We start from the raw sequence: 21,809 nt of genomic DNA, 5'->3' as shown, positions 1-21,809 counted from the left end.
GGCAGTGAGCCCAGGGTGCCGCATTCACCGGTCTGTCGGGACAGGGCGCCGGGGCTCCGCTCCTGTGCAGGGACCGACCCTCGGGGCAGGCACCCCGCGGCCAGCCACTTTCTCCGCCGGAGGGGATTTCTCGGTTCCCTTCGCTCGGGGGGAGGTGCAACCGGAGCTTCCCAGCAGCCGGGTCCCGCCCCCGCCCTCCTCCCCTTATAGCCGGGCTGCCCCCGCCGCGGCCCCAGAGCCTGTGACAGTGCCAGTGCTGGTGCCAGTGCCGCTGTCCCGCATCCAGCCCCGCATCCAGCCCCGCCGCCCGGAGCCGCCGCAGAGTAAGTCCGTCAGTGCTCCGTGCCGCCTGCCCGGAGCTCGGGTCTTTCCCTTTCCCCGGCGGGCCGGCGTCTGTCCCGCTTCTCCTGAGCCGCTGTCCCGCTCCCGGCTCGCTTGCCGTGAGCTCGGGGGCTCTCTGCTGGGTCCGAGAGTGGGGAATGAGTGGTAGATGCTGAAGGGTGGGTTGCCGGATACGGGGGGCAGGTTTCAGCCCCACCTTGTAATTATCAGAATGGGGAATAAATCGGACTGCTGGCAGAAGGACAGCAGCTCCAGGCATTCCCCAGGGCCGGGCACAGCCAGGATATGTACCTGGCAATTCCATTGTGACAGCTGGGTCTGATTTCTTCTGCTTTTCCCCAGAATTTCAGGGCACAGGCTCAAGCAGTGATTACTGTAAACCGTTCCCGCCTTCCTTCCCCTCTGCCTTCCAACATCTTTCCCAAAATCCAGATGTAGGTCTTGGGCACCAAAGCATCCTGAACCCAGATCTGGCACTGGGTTCCAGATCCAGCGTGGCACTTCTGCCCTCTCCTCTTTGTCTCTATTCAAAGGAAGTGGTTTTCTCCCAAACTACAGGAAAGTAATTGGATTATGATTCAGTCAGCTTGGCTGTGCTTAAAAAACACCATTTCAGAGCCTGGACCCTGGATGGCCCTAGGCAGCCTCTATGACTTGCACCTTGTCAGGGTCACTGTGCCAAGCTGGCACATTTCTGCATTGCCATGGTCACCCTTTTGTGACTGATTTTTCCTAGTCAGAGAAGTCCCACAGCCCCTAGGACTTGCTTTTTCCCAGAGCACTGAAAAACCTGTAGAAATTCCCTTACATCCTTGTGCAGCAGCCCCATATCCACTGCATCAGCTCCTCAGCACAAATTGAAAACTTCAGCCCAAGGTTAGGATCCTTGGTGTGTTTAAAGTAGGATATCTTTTTGAGGCTGCTGCAAAGGAAGAGACTTTCTGTGACTAAAGCATATGGCTGATCTAGAAGCCATGGTCCCTTGCCATCACATCCAAGTTCAGAGCAGAAAACCTGAAGAAAAACTCGTTCTCCAAAGCACCAGGGGACTTTGAGGCTTTCCAGTTCTGATAGAGCAAATCACAAGGGAGCAGAGAGCTCAGGTTTGGGTTTGTTTCATTCAGCCTCTCTATGAAAAGATGCCTGGAAAGCCAAAGAATTTGAAAGTGCCGAGAGAAGCTCCCAGGGAATTTGTTTGTCTACTCAGTCGCTGTTAGCTCTAGCAGTGAACTTTGCAAACTCCAGGCCTTAAAGGAGGATTTGGCTTTGGAACTGTGTTATGAAAACAAAATTCTAGACAGCAGCAGCTGGTTTTTCTTTCAGCAGCAACAGTTCAGAATTATGCTGCTCAGATTTGAAGCAAGAAGAAAAAAAGGAGGGTATTACAGTGCATTCTGTCTGCCTTTTCCCAATAACAGTGTATATCTATAATTTTCTCTTTCACTATTTGAAAAATTCTCACTAACAACAGGAGATGCTGTTTTACAGGATGGTTTTCAGGTGTGTGTCAGTAACTTAGGGAAATCCAATTCTCATTTGGCAATGACTGATGCACTGCACAGCTCTATCTACACGTGGTTTAATGCTGGTTTAAAGTATCCGTCTCATGCCAGGTGAGATGCCCAGGAGTCCTCTCCCTGCTCTGCCACTGCCATTCCCCTGAGTCCCTTGGGTTCCCCATCACCCCCAGCCCTGTAGGGGTGCCTGGTGATGCTGAGGCACATTGATTGAGTCCTCTGGGGAGGTTCTGCTCCTGCCTTGGCTTCTTTACTGGAGACAAGTTCTGTTTTCCCTCAGCTCCCCATTAGGAGCAGAGCTTGGCCACCATCAGGATGCTGCTGGACCACATTGGGTGGTGGGTGTCTCGCAGGGGTCTGCAGACAGGACTATGGATGCGAGCAGCGCAGTAAAGGGTCAAGGTGGGGCTCTGGGTGGCCCAGCTCTTCTACGGACTGTGATTTCCCAGGTGGAGCCAAGTGGGAGTCCCCAGCTTCATGGTGTCTCCATTCAGTACTTAACCCAGGTAACAAAAACTGTAGGGGGAAAAACCCCCACCTCATAGGAGGGCTCCCAACTTGCAAAGATTGGGTCTGGCATCTCTGTGGACTCTTTGATTTGATGAATTAGCAGTTTATTTAGGTGTCACCACATGGTCTGAGGTACACTGAATTCAGACTGTCTGCATTGCTCTACTGCTTCAGAGATGGCTTGGCCCAGTGCAATTTTCTTGTGTGGGCAGAGATAAACGCTTTTCCACAGGGTAGGGATGGGGAGAGACATGGCGGATGCAGATACAGAGAATGAACTTTGCTAGATAACTCTGGATTTGTGAGAGGCTGTGGGAGAGTGGGAGATATCCACTAAAACAAGATATAAATCCTCATGACCTAGGATGTCAGCAGGCTGCAGAGGACCAAAAATCCAAACAAATGCTTGTTAATTCTGGCAGCAGCTCAGGAAAAAGAAGTCAAGAAAAAGTTCAGCAAAAACATTCAGAATAGGGGTAGTTAATAAATCTCTTCCCCTGAGTTCTCTCTGGCACGCCATGAGCTGCCCCTCACCAATGAGCTCATTCTGCCTGAAAGCTGTTTCCTTTGAGGAAGCAAAGGGGAAAATGGGAAGCCACTGTGCCCAGAGTCTGAGCTGGGTCCTTCTGTGTCTTGACTCTGCTCCAAGTGTTTCCCTTGCCCTTGCTGCCCCCCCCAGAAAAGCTCCAGCTTGGAGGCAGGTGCTGTGATCAGCAGAGCACTCACTGTATCCCACTGCAGCTACGCCAGAAGTCACAGCACCACGGTCCCAGTGCTGTAGAGCCTCTGGACAGGATGGCAGACAATGCTCTGTGGGCTGTGCTGCTCTTCTGGTTGGAAACCAGAAGCTGAATATGCTGTGTCAAAAATAATTGGAGCTAAAGACTCCCCTGGCACAAACCACATTGCCACATAACAATAATGAGGATGACGATGGTAACAGTAAATTAGTAATAATACTGAGTTGGGAACAACGTCAACTCTTGACCTCAAATCATTACATTTCCCAAGACTTGAATTGGAGTTCTGTGCCTGGGAAATGCTTTAGCATTTCTCCTGCTAAAAAAATTAGAAGCCTGCTGGAGTTTTAGCAAGCTTTGATTTGTTAGAAGAGCACAGGCATACAGGAGCAGCCTGTGGCCTTCCAAGTCAGAGCCAAGCTCCTGGCATGTCCTGTCTGCTGCATTGGGCAGGAACACATGCTGATGGAGGCAGGAGGTGCAGTACCACCTCCTTTTAGCTGAGTGTTTCTTGCAGAAAGTTTCGTCATTCTTTTCTATAAGAAAGTTTCTTAAAGGCATTTCTTACAGTAAGAGCTTGGCTATCTAACAATAAAGAGAAGAGATGGATGGGGAGTGTTTGGTACCCCTTGCAATTAGACTGGGGCTACGTTTCAAGGCAGAAGTGGGAGCTGGGGTTTAGTGGTATTTCCTGCTGCAGATACACAGGCCAATCATCAGTGGCACATGACAATCACTGGGCAGGAGTTCAAGCTGGCCAAATGTGAGAGCCTGGCAGCTATTGCATTGACAGCCTTACCTAGGTGCTTGAGGCTGGCTCTTTTTGAGTACTACCAGGAAAAAGTTCTGACAGACGTTAAAAACAGCTTTTAACCAGCTTAATCATTCCCTTATGTGTATGGGTAGTGTCACTTTGATGCTTTTCAAAGATGCATTGCATTCATCTTGGCATTGAAGAAGAACCAAAGCTGTTTGAAGACCACCTTTGTGATCATCATTCATCAAAATGAAAGACCTTATGCTTTTGGAAAGGGAGAGGTACTTTGTTTGGTTAGAAAACAAACGAGCCAAAAAAAGCCTAATAAATGCTTTGTTTGAAATAATAGGAGAGAGAGAAAGGACTCAGCTGAGTCTGAGTCTGTGCTTGAACAAACAGGAAGGAAGGGATTTGGCAGAATTAATGTAAACAGAGTGTTGTATTGGTAAATGCAGGTTAGGAAAAGAGCCCTACAAAAATTAAGAAAGTCGATAGGACTTACAGGGCATGCCCGTTACCATGATTTTGGTTGGTTGCTTGCTTGGTTGGTTGTTTTGTGGTTGTTTTTTTGCATTGATTTTTTTTTTTTGATTTTTTTTTTTTTTTTTTTTTTTTTTTTTTTGGTAGTGGAAATGTAACAAAAAGGAGCTCTTTTCCACTGCTTTCAGGATTCTAGTGGGGCATCCTCACTAGGGTAGCTGGAGTGAACTACAGGGGGTTTCCTTCCCCCTCCCCTCCTCAGTACATGTGCTGGGGACAAACATAGGTGCACAGATTCAGGCACGGCACAGCTGTTGGCTAACCTGGGATTAGCTCAGTTGGTTCAAGTATGGTGCTAACAATGCCTTGGTTGTGGGTTCAGTCCCTGTATGGGCCATTCACTTCAGAGCTGGAGCTGGTGATCCTTGTGGGTCCTTTCCAGCTCAGACTATTCTGTAACTCCTGTAAGCTGAGCTCTGGTGCTCAGGCCCCCTTTGCTTGCTCATGCAAGCAGAACTCCTTCCCAAATGAGTTTTCATCTTTGTTGTGTTTAAAAAGTAGTAGCATTGCTAATCCTGAACATGGCCTGGCATCCAAAGCAGGAAGAAGGAAAGCTCTCAGCAAAGCCAGGCTCTCACTGCTCTCTGTACCACTCGGCTGCTACCACTACCTTGATGCTTCAAAGCTCTCCAAGCTGCCAGGAGCCAGCAGGAGGAAACACAATTAAAATGGAAAGCCACAATCTTCCAATCAGTGTGCCCAGAAATAAGTATCACGTTTTGTATCATCATGACACACATCAACAGTGTAAACTTCACAAGGATATTTGGAGACCACCACATTGTGGCCTTATAACTGAAGCCAAATTCTTCCTTTATCTAAAGTCTAATTTTTCTGCCATTACTCAGATCAAGTGAACTAAAACTTGACTGAGAGATCTTCCTACAGATGTGCTTTGGTATCCTAGAAAGTCACTCTAAATAAAGCGTTATTAAAATAGGGATTGGAAACTATAAGTCACTTTATTTATTTGCAATAATTGCATAATTATAATCATTATACAAATGGTTATAGTTATGCAAATAAATATTTAGCAATATATTGAATTATAGAGGAACGTAATTTTAAATATGAATTCTGAAAAGAAGTTGTAACAGTAACAAATTTCTTTTGTTCATTATTTGTAGTGTAGGAGTGTTGGTGGTAAAGCAGGACTCTGGCAGGATCATGTCTGTTTAAACAAGGCTAAACTACCCTGATCCTTGTGCCTTGTTCCCACTTACCCTGAGCACAGATCAGAAAAAAAAGGCCCTGAGGAAGGTGGGAATTGATCCCAATGCAATATAAGAGTATGAGAGTTTTGTGGTTGCTTTGAATAGGCACAAGACACTTGTCCCACCCACATCATTCATTTGCACCATCCATGCTCATGTCCATAGTCACACAGCATCCCATGGGAGAGCCTGACAAGCTCAAGGGCTCAAATCAGGACATCTGAATTTAAAATGGCTCTGGTTTTGTCTAAGTTAGACAGAGAGCTGCTTCCATTTTCTCCATTACCTGGGATGGTGTTGCTCAGGAGCTCTCCTGAGCTGTGCTCACACCAGACCCGTAGCATTCTCCATGTTGCCCACACATATACCTCACCACACTTTCTCCATGGTATTGTCCTTCCTAACTGTTATAATCTGATCCTTTTTTTTTTTTTTATGAAATTTACAGGCTAGAAGGAAAATGCTGAAAATGTTACCTTTTCTCCAAAGTGGTCCTTTTGGAATACGCAGTGGATCAGAGGGCTGCATTGATGCAAAAAGACCATTTGAAAACACTTCAGCATCAGTAGCTGAGCAAGTCCCTGCCTGTCCTGAACCTTCTGCAGATGAGATCTGGTCCAGGGACCACGAAAAGATGAATGAAAGACCAGAGGCAGCCTGCAGAGCTTCACGTGCCTCTTCCATCACGAGCAATGAGAGTTTCATCTCTGCTGGGGACGTCCCTGAGAAGGGGAACAAAGGAATAAAGGGAATGCTTAAAAGTGCATTCAAAAAAGTTAAAAAGACCAAGCCACCCAGTGGTAAGTGCTCCTCCATCCTCCTTGCACCATTTCCATGGGCCGCAGTTACCTCTAGAGGAGCTGTATGAGGTGGAGAATTGTCCCCTAAAGAAACAAAGGTACAGATAGATTGAAGTGGCTTTTCCAAGAAGCCTGGGGGAAATTGGGCTGAGGGAGACATGACCTCAAATCCTAGTCCTTTGGTACCAAGGGCACAGTCCTTGAGGTACTGTCAGTTTGCAGGTTTTCTGTCCAAAACAAAACTTATTTCTACCTCTCATGAGGGCACAGAGAACTGTGGGTGGGTGAGAAACCAAGGTTTCTCTCAGCTCTCTTCCTCCATCTCCTCCTACAAAGTCTCATTGTTTCAGTACAAATTATTTCAATTCCAGACAAGCCCTTACCTGTCTAATTGGCATCTTTTTCTCCATGTGTCAAATGTTTTCCGTAACTGGTGGTTTACCTTCTTGGCCTTGAATTTGCTGCTAAAAACAGGCCTTTTGTACTTTTGTTCTTACCACTGCATTGCCCCATCCCCAATGTTTTTTGGGTTTTTTTAAGCAGCCAGATATTTTAAAGCAACCAGAATTGCAGAAAATATTCCAGATGAGATGCCACCAATGTGTGGTACAATATATTCCCATTTTCCTACCTCAGCTGGATATTCCTCGCTGAGTGCATCCTGGGGTCATAACTGATATGTTCACCATCACCTCCCAGTAAGGATTTACTTATTCTCCAGGCGTCTCTCTTCCTCCCCCATCTCAAGCTGATTCACATCCAGCTTGAAGCAGAAATTCCTATTCGTTGCTAAGTAACTTTTGTTCTATTGAATTTGTATCTCGTGTTTTGTGCCATTAAATTTCAGCCCATTTACTATTCAAGTTGTGCTATTGTTCCTGTAAAATACACCAAGCCCTCCATTTTGATAATGTCTCTGAATTTGTGCAATCAGCAGATGCCAATAGGGCACTCCCAGCTTTTGTGCCACAATCTCTAAGGACATATGAGACTGTAAAATAAGATGAGTTTCATGAATAATGTAAGCTTTCTCCACCCCAGCTCCTCCATGCAAACATTACACACCTAACAAATCTTATTTCGGGATATAACTTCTCCATTTTAACTAATAATTTCCCATGTTGCACTGGCTCATGTAACTGGCTGTAAGAACCAGAACTATCAGATAAGGTAGTTCAGTTGTATTTATCTTGCCTGCTAAATGTGTCCTCCCAAACAATTTCACAGGTCAGGTTGTGCCAAATCTATTTCTGGAAAATCCATGTGGTATTTCCTTTAGCACATCTTATTTAGTTACATTTTTCCATCTACATTATTTCTAAAGCCATGCTTCTGGCTTGAGATCATATTAATGGGAAGGGGTATGAGCAATAACTAACTAACTAGTTATCTCCACAAGGCTAAGTTTTGGAAAAAATTATAGGTGGCTCATGAATTTTGGAAAAAAATATAACTGTCCATATGCAACACACTGGTGATGGGTGTTCAAATTTTCATTGCCCCAGTTAAAGGCAAGCTAGAAATAATCTGATCTTTAAATAAACAGATTTTCTGAATGGTGAAGGAGCCCAAGAGCTAGCCTTTTGGAAATATAAGCACTTTTAAAAAATATTCCAGAGCCATCATTTTGCATAAAACAGAAATCTAGATCTTCATTCTTGGTTAAAGAAAGGCTGTTCTTTTTTCACCAGTCAAACAAGTCATGGATCTCCTTGGAGAGCAAAAGCTTTGTGATGCCATTCAACATCTGATTGTCCTGGAGAAGAGCCTGTCTAGCAAAAGTGAGGAGGACCTGAACACCAGCCAGAAAGACATCGAGTCTGTCTATGAAGTTCTGAAGCACAAAGTCTTCAGCATCCTGAAAGATTCTGTGCTGCTTGCGAAAACAAACCCGGACCTGCTGCAGCAGGCAGTGGAGGCTCTGAAAGAGCAGGAGAAGGAAGATCAGAATTACATGTCAGAGAATCCACCTGACCAAAATATGCAATTTAGACCTAGAAAATGGAAGGAGCTTTGGATGGCCGCAGTAAAGGAGTCAGTAGAGGCTCGAATGAAAGACACAAGCCATACTCTTAGAACTGAGAACCTCTCTGCAGTTGGCCAGAACCTCCTGCACATGGGAAAGACAATGAAAGAAGATTTGACAGTGGTTGCCAAGTCTATTAAACAGCTTTATCCTCCTGAGTTTAATGTGTTCAGCATATACGCAGAACTCTACCACAATTATTTTGCCTCCCAGGCAAAGAAAAATGCTGAGTCTCATCTGGAAGACAAAGATATTTACCTTCTTCTCTCATGGGTGCACAACTTTTATCCAAAGTAAGTGAGGCTTTTATACATGTTTACCTCTGGCAATCAACACAGGCTCATTGGCTGCAAACCCAGGCATTTGCTTGATTTATGGATTGGTATCGCTGTGATGCAGTCCAGCACCTGGCTAAGTTCTGGTGTTACTGATGATGTTCTGATTTACACTCCTGGCTGGGACAGCCAGAAGGGACACACTCAAGGCTGCTTGTCTGTAAATAAAGGGCTGTTCCCACCATTCTGTCTTCTGGGCAACAGACACACAGATGTTTAGGGCTTCATTTGTGGGGTAAAGTGGTCAGGTTCATTGCCTTGATATCTATTCCAGTTGCAGACCTGGGCTCACTCTTGGAAAATTTGGAAATTTCAGCCCTTTGTACCAGAGGGTAGACAATAAATAGGACAACCTGAGATGCAATTATCCTGGGCATGGAGGATGTTGCTTAGGTGCTACCCACAGTCTATGTTTTCCTCACCTTTAGGAGAGCTAGGGGTGTGCCCCTGGGAGAGGACATCATCAGCCAAGGGTCCCCCCAAACCCTGTATGTTATAGAACTGAAAATATTGCTTGTTTTGGCTGAAAGTACTGGGTGGATAATTGAGGGGTCTCACTTCTTAGGTGGAAACCAGTAAAGACACCAGCAATGTCTTTTCTATTCTGTTCTATTTCTATTCAACTTTCACCTCTACTTTTTCCTTATCGTGTTTCACTGATGAGTATAATGATTCAGTGTTGATCCCGGAAGTTTTCCACAGCCCATGTTATGCTGTAGGTCAGGATATTCAGGCCTGAACCAGCCTGTGTTTGGAAATCAGCAGTTGTGAGGAGCAGGGCTCAGCCTGGCATTGGGGACAGTGTTGGCCAGGACAACAGCTGCCTTGAGAGTGTTTCCAGAGGCCATGTCCGGGTGTCTGCTGAGGGACCAGCTCCCAGCCATCAAACACCAGCTTTTCATCTGCTCACCTCTCTGTATTGATGGAGAGAGGTCATGTCCAGGTGCTAGACCCTCCTGCTTGCCTCAGGTCTCCCATCCCCACCAGAGCACAGTGGCTGGTACTCAGGAGTTTGACAGACCATGACTCAATTCCCAGGGTTGCTTGTGGTCCCACCCTCACAAGTGGCACATACTCATTCAGCTTCTCCAAGTCCTGCCTGGACTAAGGACAATGTACATTTCCATCTGTTTTTTCACTGATATCCTCAAAAAGTGTTAGTGATTTGCATCAACAGCTGTCTTGAATTACACTGCCCTTGGAAAATACAATTGTTTGGCTTTTCTCATTCCAGAGAAATGAGAAAAGATCATGCTTTAGCCATGGAGTTGGATAAAGTTAAGCTTGGAAGCCTTTTGCCATCAAGTCTGAGCAAAGAGCTTGAAAAGAAATACCTTGACAGTGAAGAGGTAAGAAAGGTTCAGTCACTCCTCTTCTTCCCTTCAGTGCTCCCACATGACTTCTCAGAGAAGCTGTGACTTGTCCTGCACACACACTTCACCAGTGAGCCACACACCCTACACACCCTTCCAGGGAGAAGCAAAAGCTTTTGTTTGTTTTTGGGGAACAGGTCACCTTTCTGCTAGATGGGACTTGCAGAGCAAACTTCTGCTTTGCCCTGGGAGCCATGAGAAAAGAACTGCTCTGTTCTTGTAAACCGTGTGGTAGGAGCGGGGGAAAACCCAACAACAGATCTTTACGGGAAACTTTCCAGTTGTCTGATAAATCTCCAGAGGGATTTATGGTCCCTCTCACAGGAATCTCTTGGATCTTGGATTACTCTTGGTCTCTGCAGAGGTGCCAGACCTTGGGTGAGCACAAAGCATGGAGATTTGGTCTTGAAAAATCTGTTTCTTTGATGGAGAATCGCCTGGTCTGCAGAAAATAAAAGTTGCTCTGGTTTTTGTATTGCTCTTCCCTTAATGGAAACAAGCAATTTTTACAGTACTCCCATAGCGTAGTGCTTTTGGCATTTGGGGCTGGAATTCCCAGAAAATGAGAAGATAAGTTCCAAGTTTAGATGTAGTCTGTGATGGTTTGCATATGGGAGAGGTGGTGTGAGGTCTGCAAAGCACATGAATGGGGCTCTGGGGGATCAGCAATACATGCCAGCCACTGCACAGACCATTTCCAAAGCCTCACTGCAGCACAGAGGGGTCGGAGCAGAGAAAACCTCAGAGCTTTTTGTTTCCCAAATGCTTGTGTGGCGTCAGAAGTGCTCATGAAAAAGCATTGCAAAACCAGGTAGCTCTGAGTGTGACACACATGCAGTGTGTGGTGGGGAGAATTTGGACTCTGGCACATTTAGCTGCTGCAATCTTCCTACTCATTGCTCCCTTCCCTGCCCTCCTGATCCCCCTGATGTGGTGGTGTGATGGGATCTTCATTCCCACCTTGAAATACTCAACTCACTATTGCATAGGTGGATATCGTGAGGGGGTTGTCCTTGTTGTTGTGAAGTTGTGGGTCAAGAATCTCCTCACAAGGCGCCTTTATTTCCCAGCCAGGACTGAGGAAAAAGTCTGCTGAGCCAGACAAAAGGGGGGAGGGGGGCAAATAAAACCTGCATAAGGCAGGAGCTGTTGCATCCATGTTGTGCTAAATGCTGTTGCTCTTCCATCCCTAAAGGTTATTGTCAAAACTTCGCTGAGCAGATGTTTAGATAAAGAAATCCAAAGATGGAAAGAAGACAAGGAACCAGAGAAGCTAAATGGGCATTTTCAGAGTGAGCTACTGGGAATATTTGTTATCCAGGTAATACAGAGCTATGTTAAAAATAAACAGTTGCATCCTTTACCTACTTAGGATTTGAGACCAAGAGTGGTCAATGCAGAAGAGAAAAAGGCTGAGTCACTTGTGTAGAATGGTAGCAGAGGTGGGTGGTACAGGGAGGCCCAAAACCATGGTCTGTCTTGGGCCTGCTGTACCATGTGATGGAGGCAAACCTCTATAAGCAAAGTGAGAAAGAAAACTGCCTTCATTCTCCCTGTGCAGTCTCTTCTGCATCCCCAGCAGCAGAGAGACAGGAGACAGACTCATTTGATTGAGAAATGGGGAGTCTGTTTCTTCCTCCCAGGGCAGAGCTGCCCCTTTCCACATTTAGCTCTCTCTCTCCTCTGGCTGCAGAGGATTAGTGGAGTTTATTTTTAAAAAATAAACCTCTCATATGTTGAGGTTGTTGTGATTAGATTGTTTATTTAAATGCAATCTAATGACATTCCAAAAAAAAGAAAAAAGGAAAAAAGAGACAAAACCAAGTGTCAAATTGCCTACTTTCTCAGCTGTTTTCTAGATTTTCTTCATGCTTCTTTTGAACCTACCAAATAAGTAGAGGTGCTTTGTATGGTTCCTGGTTCAGTTGCAGGGGGAGATGTGGGAGAGCTGAGTGCAGTTACCTCAGTAAAGGATCTGCAGCCTCGTCATCCAGTGAACCTGACCCTTTTGGAGCAGGTGACATTTAAAATTTTCTCGCTTGTTTGTTAGAGTATCTACAGTGGCCAGAAGCGAGCTGAGGACATCAGCAAAGCCATGGGTGAGGAGCTGTCCCGTCGGCTGCTGAAGGAGCTGCCAGCCTTCCTGAGGAGGTGAGGTGGTGAGGGGCTGTGGGCAGCGGGGCTGGCACAGCGCCTGGACAACCACTCACCCACCTCTCCTCTTCCTGTCTCCCCTCCAGCTACAGGGATGCCTTTGAAGACTTCAAGGAGAAAAGCAAGAAGCACACATACTACAAGCCTATACTGATTGCAAATATTAACAACTGCTGGAATTTTAGGTAAGGGTCCAAAAGAAAAGGTTTTGTTCCTTTCTCTGGAGGCAAGGTATAATAGTGTAATAGAGGGGAGGTGCTCCAGAATGAGCAGAGGTAGGTCCATCTGCCTGCAAAAGGGTTGGAGACCTCTAGATTTCTCTCTCTCTCCTCTGAGGATAGACTATTCTGACCTGGCTGATTTTTCCTTGCAGAGAATACACGGAGAAATACACGGCAGAAAAGGACGACAGTAAAGCCGATATCCTCAGCACTCTCACTGATATTGAAAACAGTGGCTTTGATGTGCTGCTTCAACAGCTCTTTGGCCAGCTGAAGGTACCATATCTGTGCCCCACACCCTCCTGCCCCATGGTTCAGCTGATGACAGGGCAGGGCATGTTGCCTGCAGTGCTATCTACTGCTCTGATTCAAATCAGCCAAGTTCAGAAGGGGCCAGGTCACAGGATCGGTCCTAACCCACGCTGCTGCCAGAAAACTCCCACTAAGCTCTCCTTGAGCAGTTCCTCAAGCCTGCAGGCAAAATGGGTGCAGTGACATAGGCATGAGTCTGCAGGTGAACATAAAACCTGCTGATGGCATCTGAGACAATGGCTGCAGCAGGGAGAGTTTCAACCTGCAGCTGTTTACTCTCCACACTGTAGGAAGCCATCACTAATGGCATAAACTGCAATTACGCAGCTTTTGGCTTCGTAAAGGTGACCTGAAGGGCATTTTTGCACTTTTGGCTTCCTTTTTTTTTTTTTGGGGGGGTTTTTTGTGGGGTTTTTTTTTTTGGGTTTGTTTTTTTTTTGTTGTTTATATATATAACACAGTCTTTTTAAATTAAGCAATTTTGGTGGAGGAGAAGGAAGCGTAGGAGTCAGGAATGTTCAGCTACAATCTCTCCTGCTTTCTCTGTTGAGCTTTTTGGAAGGCATGAGAGAACAAGGGTGGGATTTTTTTTCATTTTCATATTTATTTACTGTGGCTGAGAAAAATTATGATTGAAAACATCTTATAATGACTCATTTTTTTCCCCTGATGGTTCCATAATTCTCTAATCAGACAAGACAGTGAGGAAAGAAAAACGCAGAAATAATAAAAACATCTCAAATTTGAACCTTTCAAGTCCTTGGTCTTCTCCACCGTGAGGAACCATGAAGGGGACACAGCCCCTTGTTCCCCTGTCTGTGTAAGGCATCACCACACATCCCTGCACAGTACTACATGCCATGCTCTCACTACATAGGATACTCTACATGTAGAAATGACAAATATACATGTGCATAGAATTTGTTTGAAGTAGCTTAGCAGATTTTCCCTTTTTTTCAGCCAATGTACAAGAAGTTTACAGAGAATAAGTGGGACTCCAGCAATGAAATTATGAATGAGATCATTAAAACCACCAGCAAACATATTTCAGACTTCCAGACCTTAAAGGACCCATTTTACCATGTAAGTCCGAGAGAAATATTGGAGGGATTCTGAGATGCTGAGGCTGCATTTTCAGCTCTGATCCTCGATGGCTTGAGTTGCTTTGACCTCTGTTGAGCTGGTGAGCTGGCCCAGCATCAGGAAGCCTCTCAGACAGGGTTTCCATCAGCATGCAGTTTACTCAGATTAAGCACATAAATCTCACCCTTCTCTGACAGAAGCAGACTCCTGCAGCTCTGCTGCACTGTTTGCAGAGCAAACCACCCCTGATGTAGAGAAAGTGCTTTAGAGACCACCCAACACATGGCTTTATTTACAGATTTGGTTTAGCAATCTTGAAACAGACACAGTTGCATGGTTCAGTCTCATTGCTCCTTTGATTGCCCTAGGGACTGGAGGAGGTGGATGCAACTGGAATAAATCCCAGAGAACTGAGCCAGAACCATGTCTTCACTGGTGCTGGAGTATATATGAAATATCATAAAACAGTATTTGATTTCCTGCCTTTGTCTTTTTAGTAGCTGAGACAAATGATGATGTTTTGTGTGTTAGAGAGAAGAACAGGAAGGGCAGCATGAATTCCTGTTTCTCTGGAATACTGTTACTCCTCTAACACATGAAAATCTTTTCTGCGCTTTAAACACTTCCCAGAAGGAAACAACATTTGGAAATTCCCATACTTATTAGAGCACAAAGGAATTCTCAGCATCCAGGATGTGGAGTAACCAGTCTTGGGAAGCTGGCAACCAGGGCTGTTCTGCTGTGTAATCAGCAGCAGGCATTGGTGGGGCATGTCTCACAGCACCCAGGATGGTTTTTTCCTCCATCTGCACACATGGTTTGTTGTGTCCCCAAGCAAAAGAGAGATGGATGATGATTCCCTCCTCTCCTTCCCAACAGGCTATTGTTGAGAAGATCCACGCCCGTTTGGTTAAAGAGTACATCGTGAGGCTGCTGAAGAGGAAGGTCAGCCTGAAAACTCCAGCACAGCAGCAAACTCTGGCCCAACACATCTCCAAGAATGCTGCTGACTTAGAAGCCTTCTGCACCAGTAATGTACGTGAGTGCTTGCCGCGAACATGTCAGCACAGGGCACAGACACACTGAAAAACAGGAAGATAATTCTGGGAACTCTTGTTAACCTTTTCAACTCAGCTTAATTTCCTGGAAGGCAGGACCTTAGGCAGAAAGAGGTCTCTAAGTCCCTGTAGGCAGAAAGGCTCTCCTGTCAGCAACCTGCCCCTCCCTGCTTGAAGACACATGATTTCATCCTCCTTTGTCCCACAGGCAGTTTCCTTTTGAAGGTTTATATTAATAGGGTCAGAAGACTTAGATAGCCTTTTCCAGTTTCAGTACAGCTTCCATGAAGTCTGGGTTTCCTCTCACCCTTGATTTCCCTCACACTGCAGCTTTTAGGTCAGCCAGGTGCTAAAGCAGGCAGTGTGGGGTCTGTGGTATGCAAGGAATTCCTCCATGAGAGCCACAGCTGGACCACCCCTCTCTGTCCTTTGAGATCATCTCCCTCCTCCCATGCCTCTAATTTTGCCTGCAAAAAAAGCTAACAGCTAAGCCAAAACCTGTCCTCCACCACCCCATGCACGTTTGACTGGAGCAGGAACAAGCCTGAGTTTCACACAGTGTGGGTGGGAGGTCAGGCAGCTGCACCTTGGGAATTCCAATGGCAAGGAAAAAGTTCCAGCTGAGGCTTCTACCCGATTCTGGCAATACCTGGAGATGCTAAAGGCAGGGCTGTGTTTGGAGCTGGAGCAGAGCAGCACATGGCAGTGATTTACCTGGTCCATCAGACCTTGTACACACACCAGGCAGTACAGAAACCCAAGGAAAGGGAAATGAGCAGAGAGAATCTGCTGAGGTGGATGTGGAAGTCTCAGTCTTATGGCAAACTGTACACCATTTGTGTAAAAGGATTAAAAACCATCAAAAAGCTAATCCAATTTTTCCAAGGCTGCCTCAGGCAGAAACGTCACTGAAAACAATGAGGCACCTAAAATCACTGATGTGTCCTTTCCCCTCTCCAGGAAACAGCCTCAGGAGCCAGCTCCTGGGGTGGGGGGAGGTTTGCACCCCCATGATGTCCTGCTAACCACTTTCTCTTTTCACAGGGCTCTCAAGCTACGTGGCTGAATTCAGCACTCCCTAAACTGGCCGAAATAATCCGACTTCAGGATTTAGGTGCTATTAAAATTGAAGTTGCAACACTCGCCACTTCATACCCAGATATCCGGTAAGAGATGCTGAAACAGATTTGCTAATGCTCATATGAAATTTTAATTGAGCCAGGAATCAGTCAAATATGAATGTAGGCGAGGTCCGTATAGCCTGAGTCTATAAACCTGGGTGGGGTCTGCCTGCCAGGCTGTGACAATCCCAGTGCTATCAGAAAGCCAAGGAGATATGAATAAAAGCTTATTGATACATTCCAAATTCTGGCCTGATTTTCTCCTTTACCTTGGAGATTCCCTTCCCTACCCCAAACATCCCAGGGCAGTGTAGGGTCTTGTGGAGGACTGCCAGATGCTGAGCTGGCACCCACAGGGGCGTCAGCGCACGCCATAGGGAGGGGGCCACATCCTGGTGCATTGACCTTGGCACATGGAGGTGTGTGGGAGGAAATAACATCTGCCCATTTCTCTTCCTCAGTAAAAGGCACCTGGAAGCCTTCCTGCACATCAAAGCCAATTTGTCACGCAGTGAACTCAAAAGCATCCTGGGCTACTTGGCAGACAGCACCGCATCCACACAGCCCAGGGCCCCGCTCTTCTCCAACATAAACGTGTCCTAGACCAAGGCATCCCTTGGCACCACCCTGTGCTGGACTGTAGGGTGAGCTGGAGATGGAGACCATCCCCTGGAGCGATGCACGGCACACACTGCCACCTTTTCGTATGGAAAGTGCTTTGTCCCAGTCTGGTGCTCAGCATCTCCATGGGAATCATTGTCCTCTCTGTGGGGCTGGGCACAGGGTGCACCCATGGGAGCTGCAGTGCCCTCAAAGACCAGGGCTGCTCCTCACACCGGTCATGGATTCCCCCCAAGGTCTCCTTGGTGCCACCATGTTCTCTGCCTGGACACTGCCTTGGTGCTCTGAGCTCCACCTACCTCTCAGGGTGCCTCAAAGACCACATCTGCCAGCCCAGACCAAGCAGGTACCACCTGTGTAGCTTTTTGTCTTCTAAGGAAATAAAGGGAAACAAAAACTGAAACCAAAATTCAGAGATGTTGGAAAAGTCCCATGTGAGCATGGTTGTGATCTGCCTGCCTTTCTCGGAGCTGGGCAGGGCAGCTGTGTTAGGCTGGTGGGAGGAGGCACAAGGTTTGTGGTGAGGAGAAGCTGCAGCTCAGCTGTGGTGGGCCTCCTGCCAGCCCCCTTGGAGCAGCTGCAGGCTCTGACCCAGAGCAGAGGGGCTGCCCAGGGCCTTGGGGTTTCTGATGGAGAACTGGCCCTAGAGAGCGTGTGTTTCCTTCACCTCTGTGAGGTGGGAGCACCTGGGCCCTGGCAGCCAGCCCCTCTGCAGTGACCCCATCCCGTGCATCTGCACAGAGGGACCCCTGCTACCAGAGGCTAAGAGCGAGCTATCTATTGCAATGTGTTGTGTGGGCTAAGCCAGCATCTAGTGAAGCACTTTGGATATTACTGAAGCCCTCCTTTTCAAGGAGAGGACTTTTGCAGACCCCATTAACAACACAGGCTTTGAATGGGGTGTAGATCTGGTCTCCAATGTCATCAGTATGTACTGAGCACCCTGTATGTGTCACTGTTCTCTTGCTCGCTCTTTCCCCTCTTGCTGTGAGGTAGATACTATGTGAAAACACAAATGGGTCTCTTGTGAAACTGTGTTTTGTTTCTTACAGCCCAGTTTTTTTGGGAACTTAATCACTTACCAAAACAGCCCTGTGTATATTTGGAGACCTTTCCCTTCTGTTTTCCTCTATTTCAACTTTGGTATCAGTCTGTGGAAAGTCAGTCCGGAAGGAAGACACCTGATGACTGTGCAAACTACATAATGTATTTATATGTATATGCAGTATACCACCGGTGTATTTTTGCATCCAGTTTTATTTTTTCTCAGTTAGAGATACTAATTTGCAATGTTTATAATAAACAGTGTTCAAATATGCTAGCAAAGTGACTCATTTATTCCATCTCTGGCTGTTGTTTACTGTGTTGCCACATCTGTGTCCTCCTTCAAAGGGTCAATCCTTCCACTTCTCCCAGCCTGCTTTGGTGAATATCACCCACTGGTTCCAAGGCTGGACTACAGACAGGCTGGAAAAGCATTGCTGCTGCCCTGTAAGACATTCACTGAGCACAGTGGGCTGCTCACTAGCAGTGAGCCAGTGGCACACACTCACAGGAGTCCTCTGCCAGCAAGTCCTGTGGCAAAATTGTGCCCTGAGTGAAAAACAGTGCTTCTGCTTTAGTCTGCTGCCTGGCCACAGGCAGTACAAATCACCCTCTCCTTCCTTAAGCACACTCACACAAAACTCATATAGACACATGGTTTAAAAAATTATTATTTGAACACTTGTCTCAGCTACACTTTAAAGGCAAATGCCAAAATGACTTCTGACTGTGCTGAGCACTCACGGCAACTGTCACCTATTGGGTAACATTTTCTTTCCCAATTAGTGAAAGGTCATTTTATTGCTATAAAAATATGTATTTTGATTTAGAGATCTGTTAAAGGCTGACAGAAATGCATCATACAAGTGATTGTGATGATCTTTTAAAAATAAAAAAAAAAGATTCCAGCTACGCAAGTGCCCAAAGGAAAACAGGGTATCTATTTATATATCATAATTAGCATGGGTAGGGGAAAATGGTTTTCATACACATTTCATAAGCCATATGGAAGTGCATTGTGCAATTCTCTTCATCCTGCTATTAAACCCCAGCTTTCATCTCTAATGAGCCCAGGAAGCTAATTTATTTATCTTCCCGTATGATTCGACATTTACAATGGCATTTATTTATAGGTGGCATATTACACATAGCCAGGTAGTTTCAGGAGGTTGCACAAATGTCTTCTGATAACAGTGTTAGTTCAATATGATAAATAGAACCTCTAAAAACTAAGTAAATAAAATTTTCTGAGGTCAGTGTGGCTCGATTTTCTTTATCACGCAATCTCTGCTGATGCTGATGCCTGCCCCTCCTTGGAGGCAGAGCAGGTAGCCAAGATTAAAAAAATAAGATCAATTTTACAGAACAGTTAAGAAAGCTGGTTCCTGGGCACAGCTGCTGTGGCATTACCAGCTCTGCCTGTTTGCTGTCATCGGTGTCTCCAGCACATCCACCCACAACAGCCACCACACTGGGCAGAGGCTGAGCTCAGACATACACTCACACACACTCCTGGCTCCCTACCCATCCGTCCCACCTGGCACTTCCATCACTTGACAGATGACTTGCAATTTGCAGTGCAAAAGACACAAGGACACAAACCACAGCATAGCAGAGGTGGTCTGAGGCATTATTCCCTCCTCTGCTCCTGCAGGAGCCACCTGTGCTGTGCCAAGTCCCCAGGGACACCTGGGGAACCTCTGCCCTTGCTGCAGGGGAAACCAAAACCTCCAGAGAGCTAGCAGACTCTCCCCAAGTGTGAGTATGATGGAAAAAAAGCAGGAATGTTTTGTTGTAGCCTGCTGAGAAATTTTGGGATCTGCTGACCTGGAAATGAAGGGCTAAGAAGAGAATGCCTGCAATTCATTCTCTTTGAGCCTAGATCCTCTCTCTAAAATCCTCTGAGAAATGACAGCACTGGATTAAAGGCCACAGGACTTGCTGATGTGCTGATTTTAAGAAGGAGATGCACTAGAGCAAAGTGGTTTGGTAGGTGGGCTTTTCCAGGTGGAAGTCCTGGCTTCAGTGGTGTGCCTGGGTAACACAGTTCCTCACCTACTAGTTGCTGTAAAGCAGGAAATGTACATACAATTACATCTTCACCAAGGATGTGGCAACAATTTGCCAACATGCATTTTCAATTCTTGTATTTAGCTTAGCTAATATGAACTTTATTAGAAGAAAACCTGGAAACCCCAATCCAATGGGAAGAGACCTGAAGCCTGGCAATGCATCCCACCCCTGCAGTGAGTGGGATGGCAGAGCCTCCTTCCCAACAGGAATTAGGGCACTCAGGCTGCAGGTCCTGCATCTCCCAGGATGGTTTCACTTGCTGCCCCATCACGTGTCTCCACTTTGTGCAGCTTGGGTCAAAAGCCAGTACTGGGCACCAAATGGGCAGGAGCCAGCATCACTGAGCATCAGGAAGGAAGGATATTTTGGGAACGGGCTAGCGGTAAGTGAGCTTGAGTGTGGCACTAGCAAAATCATGCTTTCCTCTGCTGTAGATTGAAAGCCATGAGAATAATTGCTGCTTTCCTGCATGACTTAAAAGAGGATGTGGCCACACCACTACACTGATATCCTTGAAACACAAAACAGCTTTACTGTAGCCACAATAATAGAGATGGCAGCTAATGTCAGGGGATTTCAAGAATTACTCATCAGGAACTCATGCAGGAACTATGGATTCCTACCCTAGCAAAGAAGCAAATCCACGCTGATGGGAAGAGAAGTGAATCCCACTTCCTAGGGGGAAACCAGAGGAAATGCAATGGAGCAGACATACACATCAGGAGCATGTTACAGAGGAAAAGTGAACTGTGTCTTTTAAAGCAATATGAAGTCTTTAAGGTTACTGTGAAGTGAATGTTCGCACCTGCTGGACGTCATTTCTCCTTGCTACTAGGGGCTTTCTCCTCTGGAAATCAGGTTTTTTAAAAACCCTTTTGAACTGACCAGCTTGGAACCTTCCCTACAGAGACGTTTTTCATCTCTTCTCTGAGTCTTTTCCTCAGGTATTCAGTTCCTTCTTTCACCTCTCCACAACTCTCCTGATGTCTCCCAGCATTACCCAGTGAGGCCCTGGGACCACATTCTCTCAATTCTCTCAACCTTCCAGCAGATGGGACACACCAGGTCACATTATGTACCAGCGCCCAGAAAAACCATCATTTGAGGTTGAGGAGTTCAGTACTATTTATCCAAACAGTTTTTATCCAAACAGGACAGAGCACTTGAGCTGCAATGACTCTCATAATGGACTAATGAAAGAGGAAAACTTGTTATTTAGCAGAAAAGCTGAGCTCTCAAAAGTACTCCTTTCAAAAGGGACGAGGTTATAATAAGCCCTTAGGTAGAACAATATTGGTCCTGGAGTCTTCAAGAGATTTTGAGCCCTATCCCAAAGGCTTGAGGCCAACCCCCAAGTCCCACTGGCAAGAGCAGTGTAGCTGAGAGCTCAACCAAGTGCACGGTTTAGAGACAATAGCAGGATAAAGTTAACAGTGCAATGTCCTAGTTAACAGAGGGCTGTTTCTGCTCTTTGGTTTCATTGCAACCCCCTTTAATCTACACCAAGGCTGTAAGAAGTGGTGAAAACCCTCTGAGCTGTGGGACAGGACTGCCATCTTCATGCTCCTGCACAGCAGACCCCTTGACTCGGGCAAGGTCCCAACCTCACCTTCACTCATTGTGACACAGTCCCTTCACAATCTGCACAGAGCTATACAGAACCAAAAATTTTGGTTGAAGCTACCTCCTCCCCCTGTTCAACATGTGGGGAGTGACAGAGGTATTTCCAATGCCCCAAGAGAGGCATTCAGCCCTGCAGGACCCTGGCAGCCACCTGCTTGTGACAAGCTTATGCAGACTCTCCTGGACCACACCAGCTTTGAGGCAAGTGGGTGTGAAGGGAATGTCACCTGCAGGAGTCACACAGCATTCAGGGGTGTCATTGTCGTCCCGCCTGGGCACAGGTGGTTTGCAGAAAGGAGCTCTGAGCAGCATTGTGTCCCTCCTCTAGGATGCAAAAAGACCCCT

At 46.4% G+C, this 21,809-nt stretch overlaps 1 protein-coding gene across 1 annotated transcript; it reads left to right on the top strand.

Annotated features, from left to right (window-relative positions):
• The first annotated feature begins 226 nt into the window (after window positions 1-226).
• LOC125327939 (tumor necrosis factor alpha-induced protein 2-like) lies at window positions 227-18,045 on the top strand. The gene is made up of 12 exons (XM_048308016.1): window positions 227-323; window positions 6,069-6,420; window positions 8,112-8,739; window positions 10,016-10,130; window positions 11,350-11,475; window positions 12,205-12,305; window positions 12,395-12,493; window positions 12,682-12,805; window positions 13,802-13,924; window positions 14,804-14,959; window positions 16,027-16,148; window positions 16,565-18,045. Exons 2-12 carry the CDS (start codon window positions 6,081-6,083, stop codon window positions 16,704-16,706), a joined length of 2,076 nt encoding a protein of 691 aa, XP_048163973.1. The 5' UTR covers window positions 227-323; window positions 6,069-6,080; the 3' UTR covers window positions 16,707-18,045.
• The last annotated feature ends 3,764 nt before the right edge of the window (window positions 18,046-21,809 follow it).

Source organism: Corvus hawaiiensis, chromosome 6 (genome assembly GCF_020740725.1).
Source record: "Corvus hawaiiensis isolate bCorHaw1 chromosome 6, bCorHaw1.pri.cur, whole genome shotgun sequence".
Lineage (NCBI taxonomy): Eukaryota > Metazoa > Chordata > Aves > Passeriformes > Corvidae > Corvus > Corvus hawaiiensis.
This window is presented reverse-complemented; position numbering and strand designations above follow the sequence as displayed.

Coding starts and splice junctions, on each gene's coding strand:
- LOC125327939 (XM_048308016.1), top strand. CDS start 6,081: ATGCTGAAAATGTTACCTTTTCTCCAAAGTGGTCCTTTTGGAATACGC. Junction 6,421..8,111: donor AAAGACCAAGCCACCCAGTG/GTAAGTGCTCCT, acceptor TTTTTTCACCAG/TCAAACAAGTCATGGATCTC. Junction 12,806..13,801: donor AGCTCTTTGGCCAGCTGAAG/GTACCATATCTG, acceptor CCTTTTTTTCAG/CCAATGTACAAGAAGTTTAC.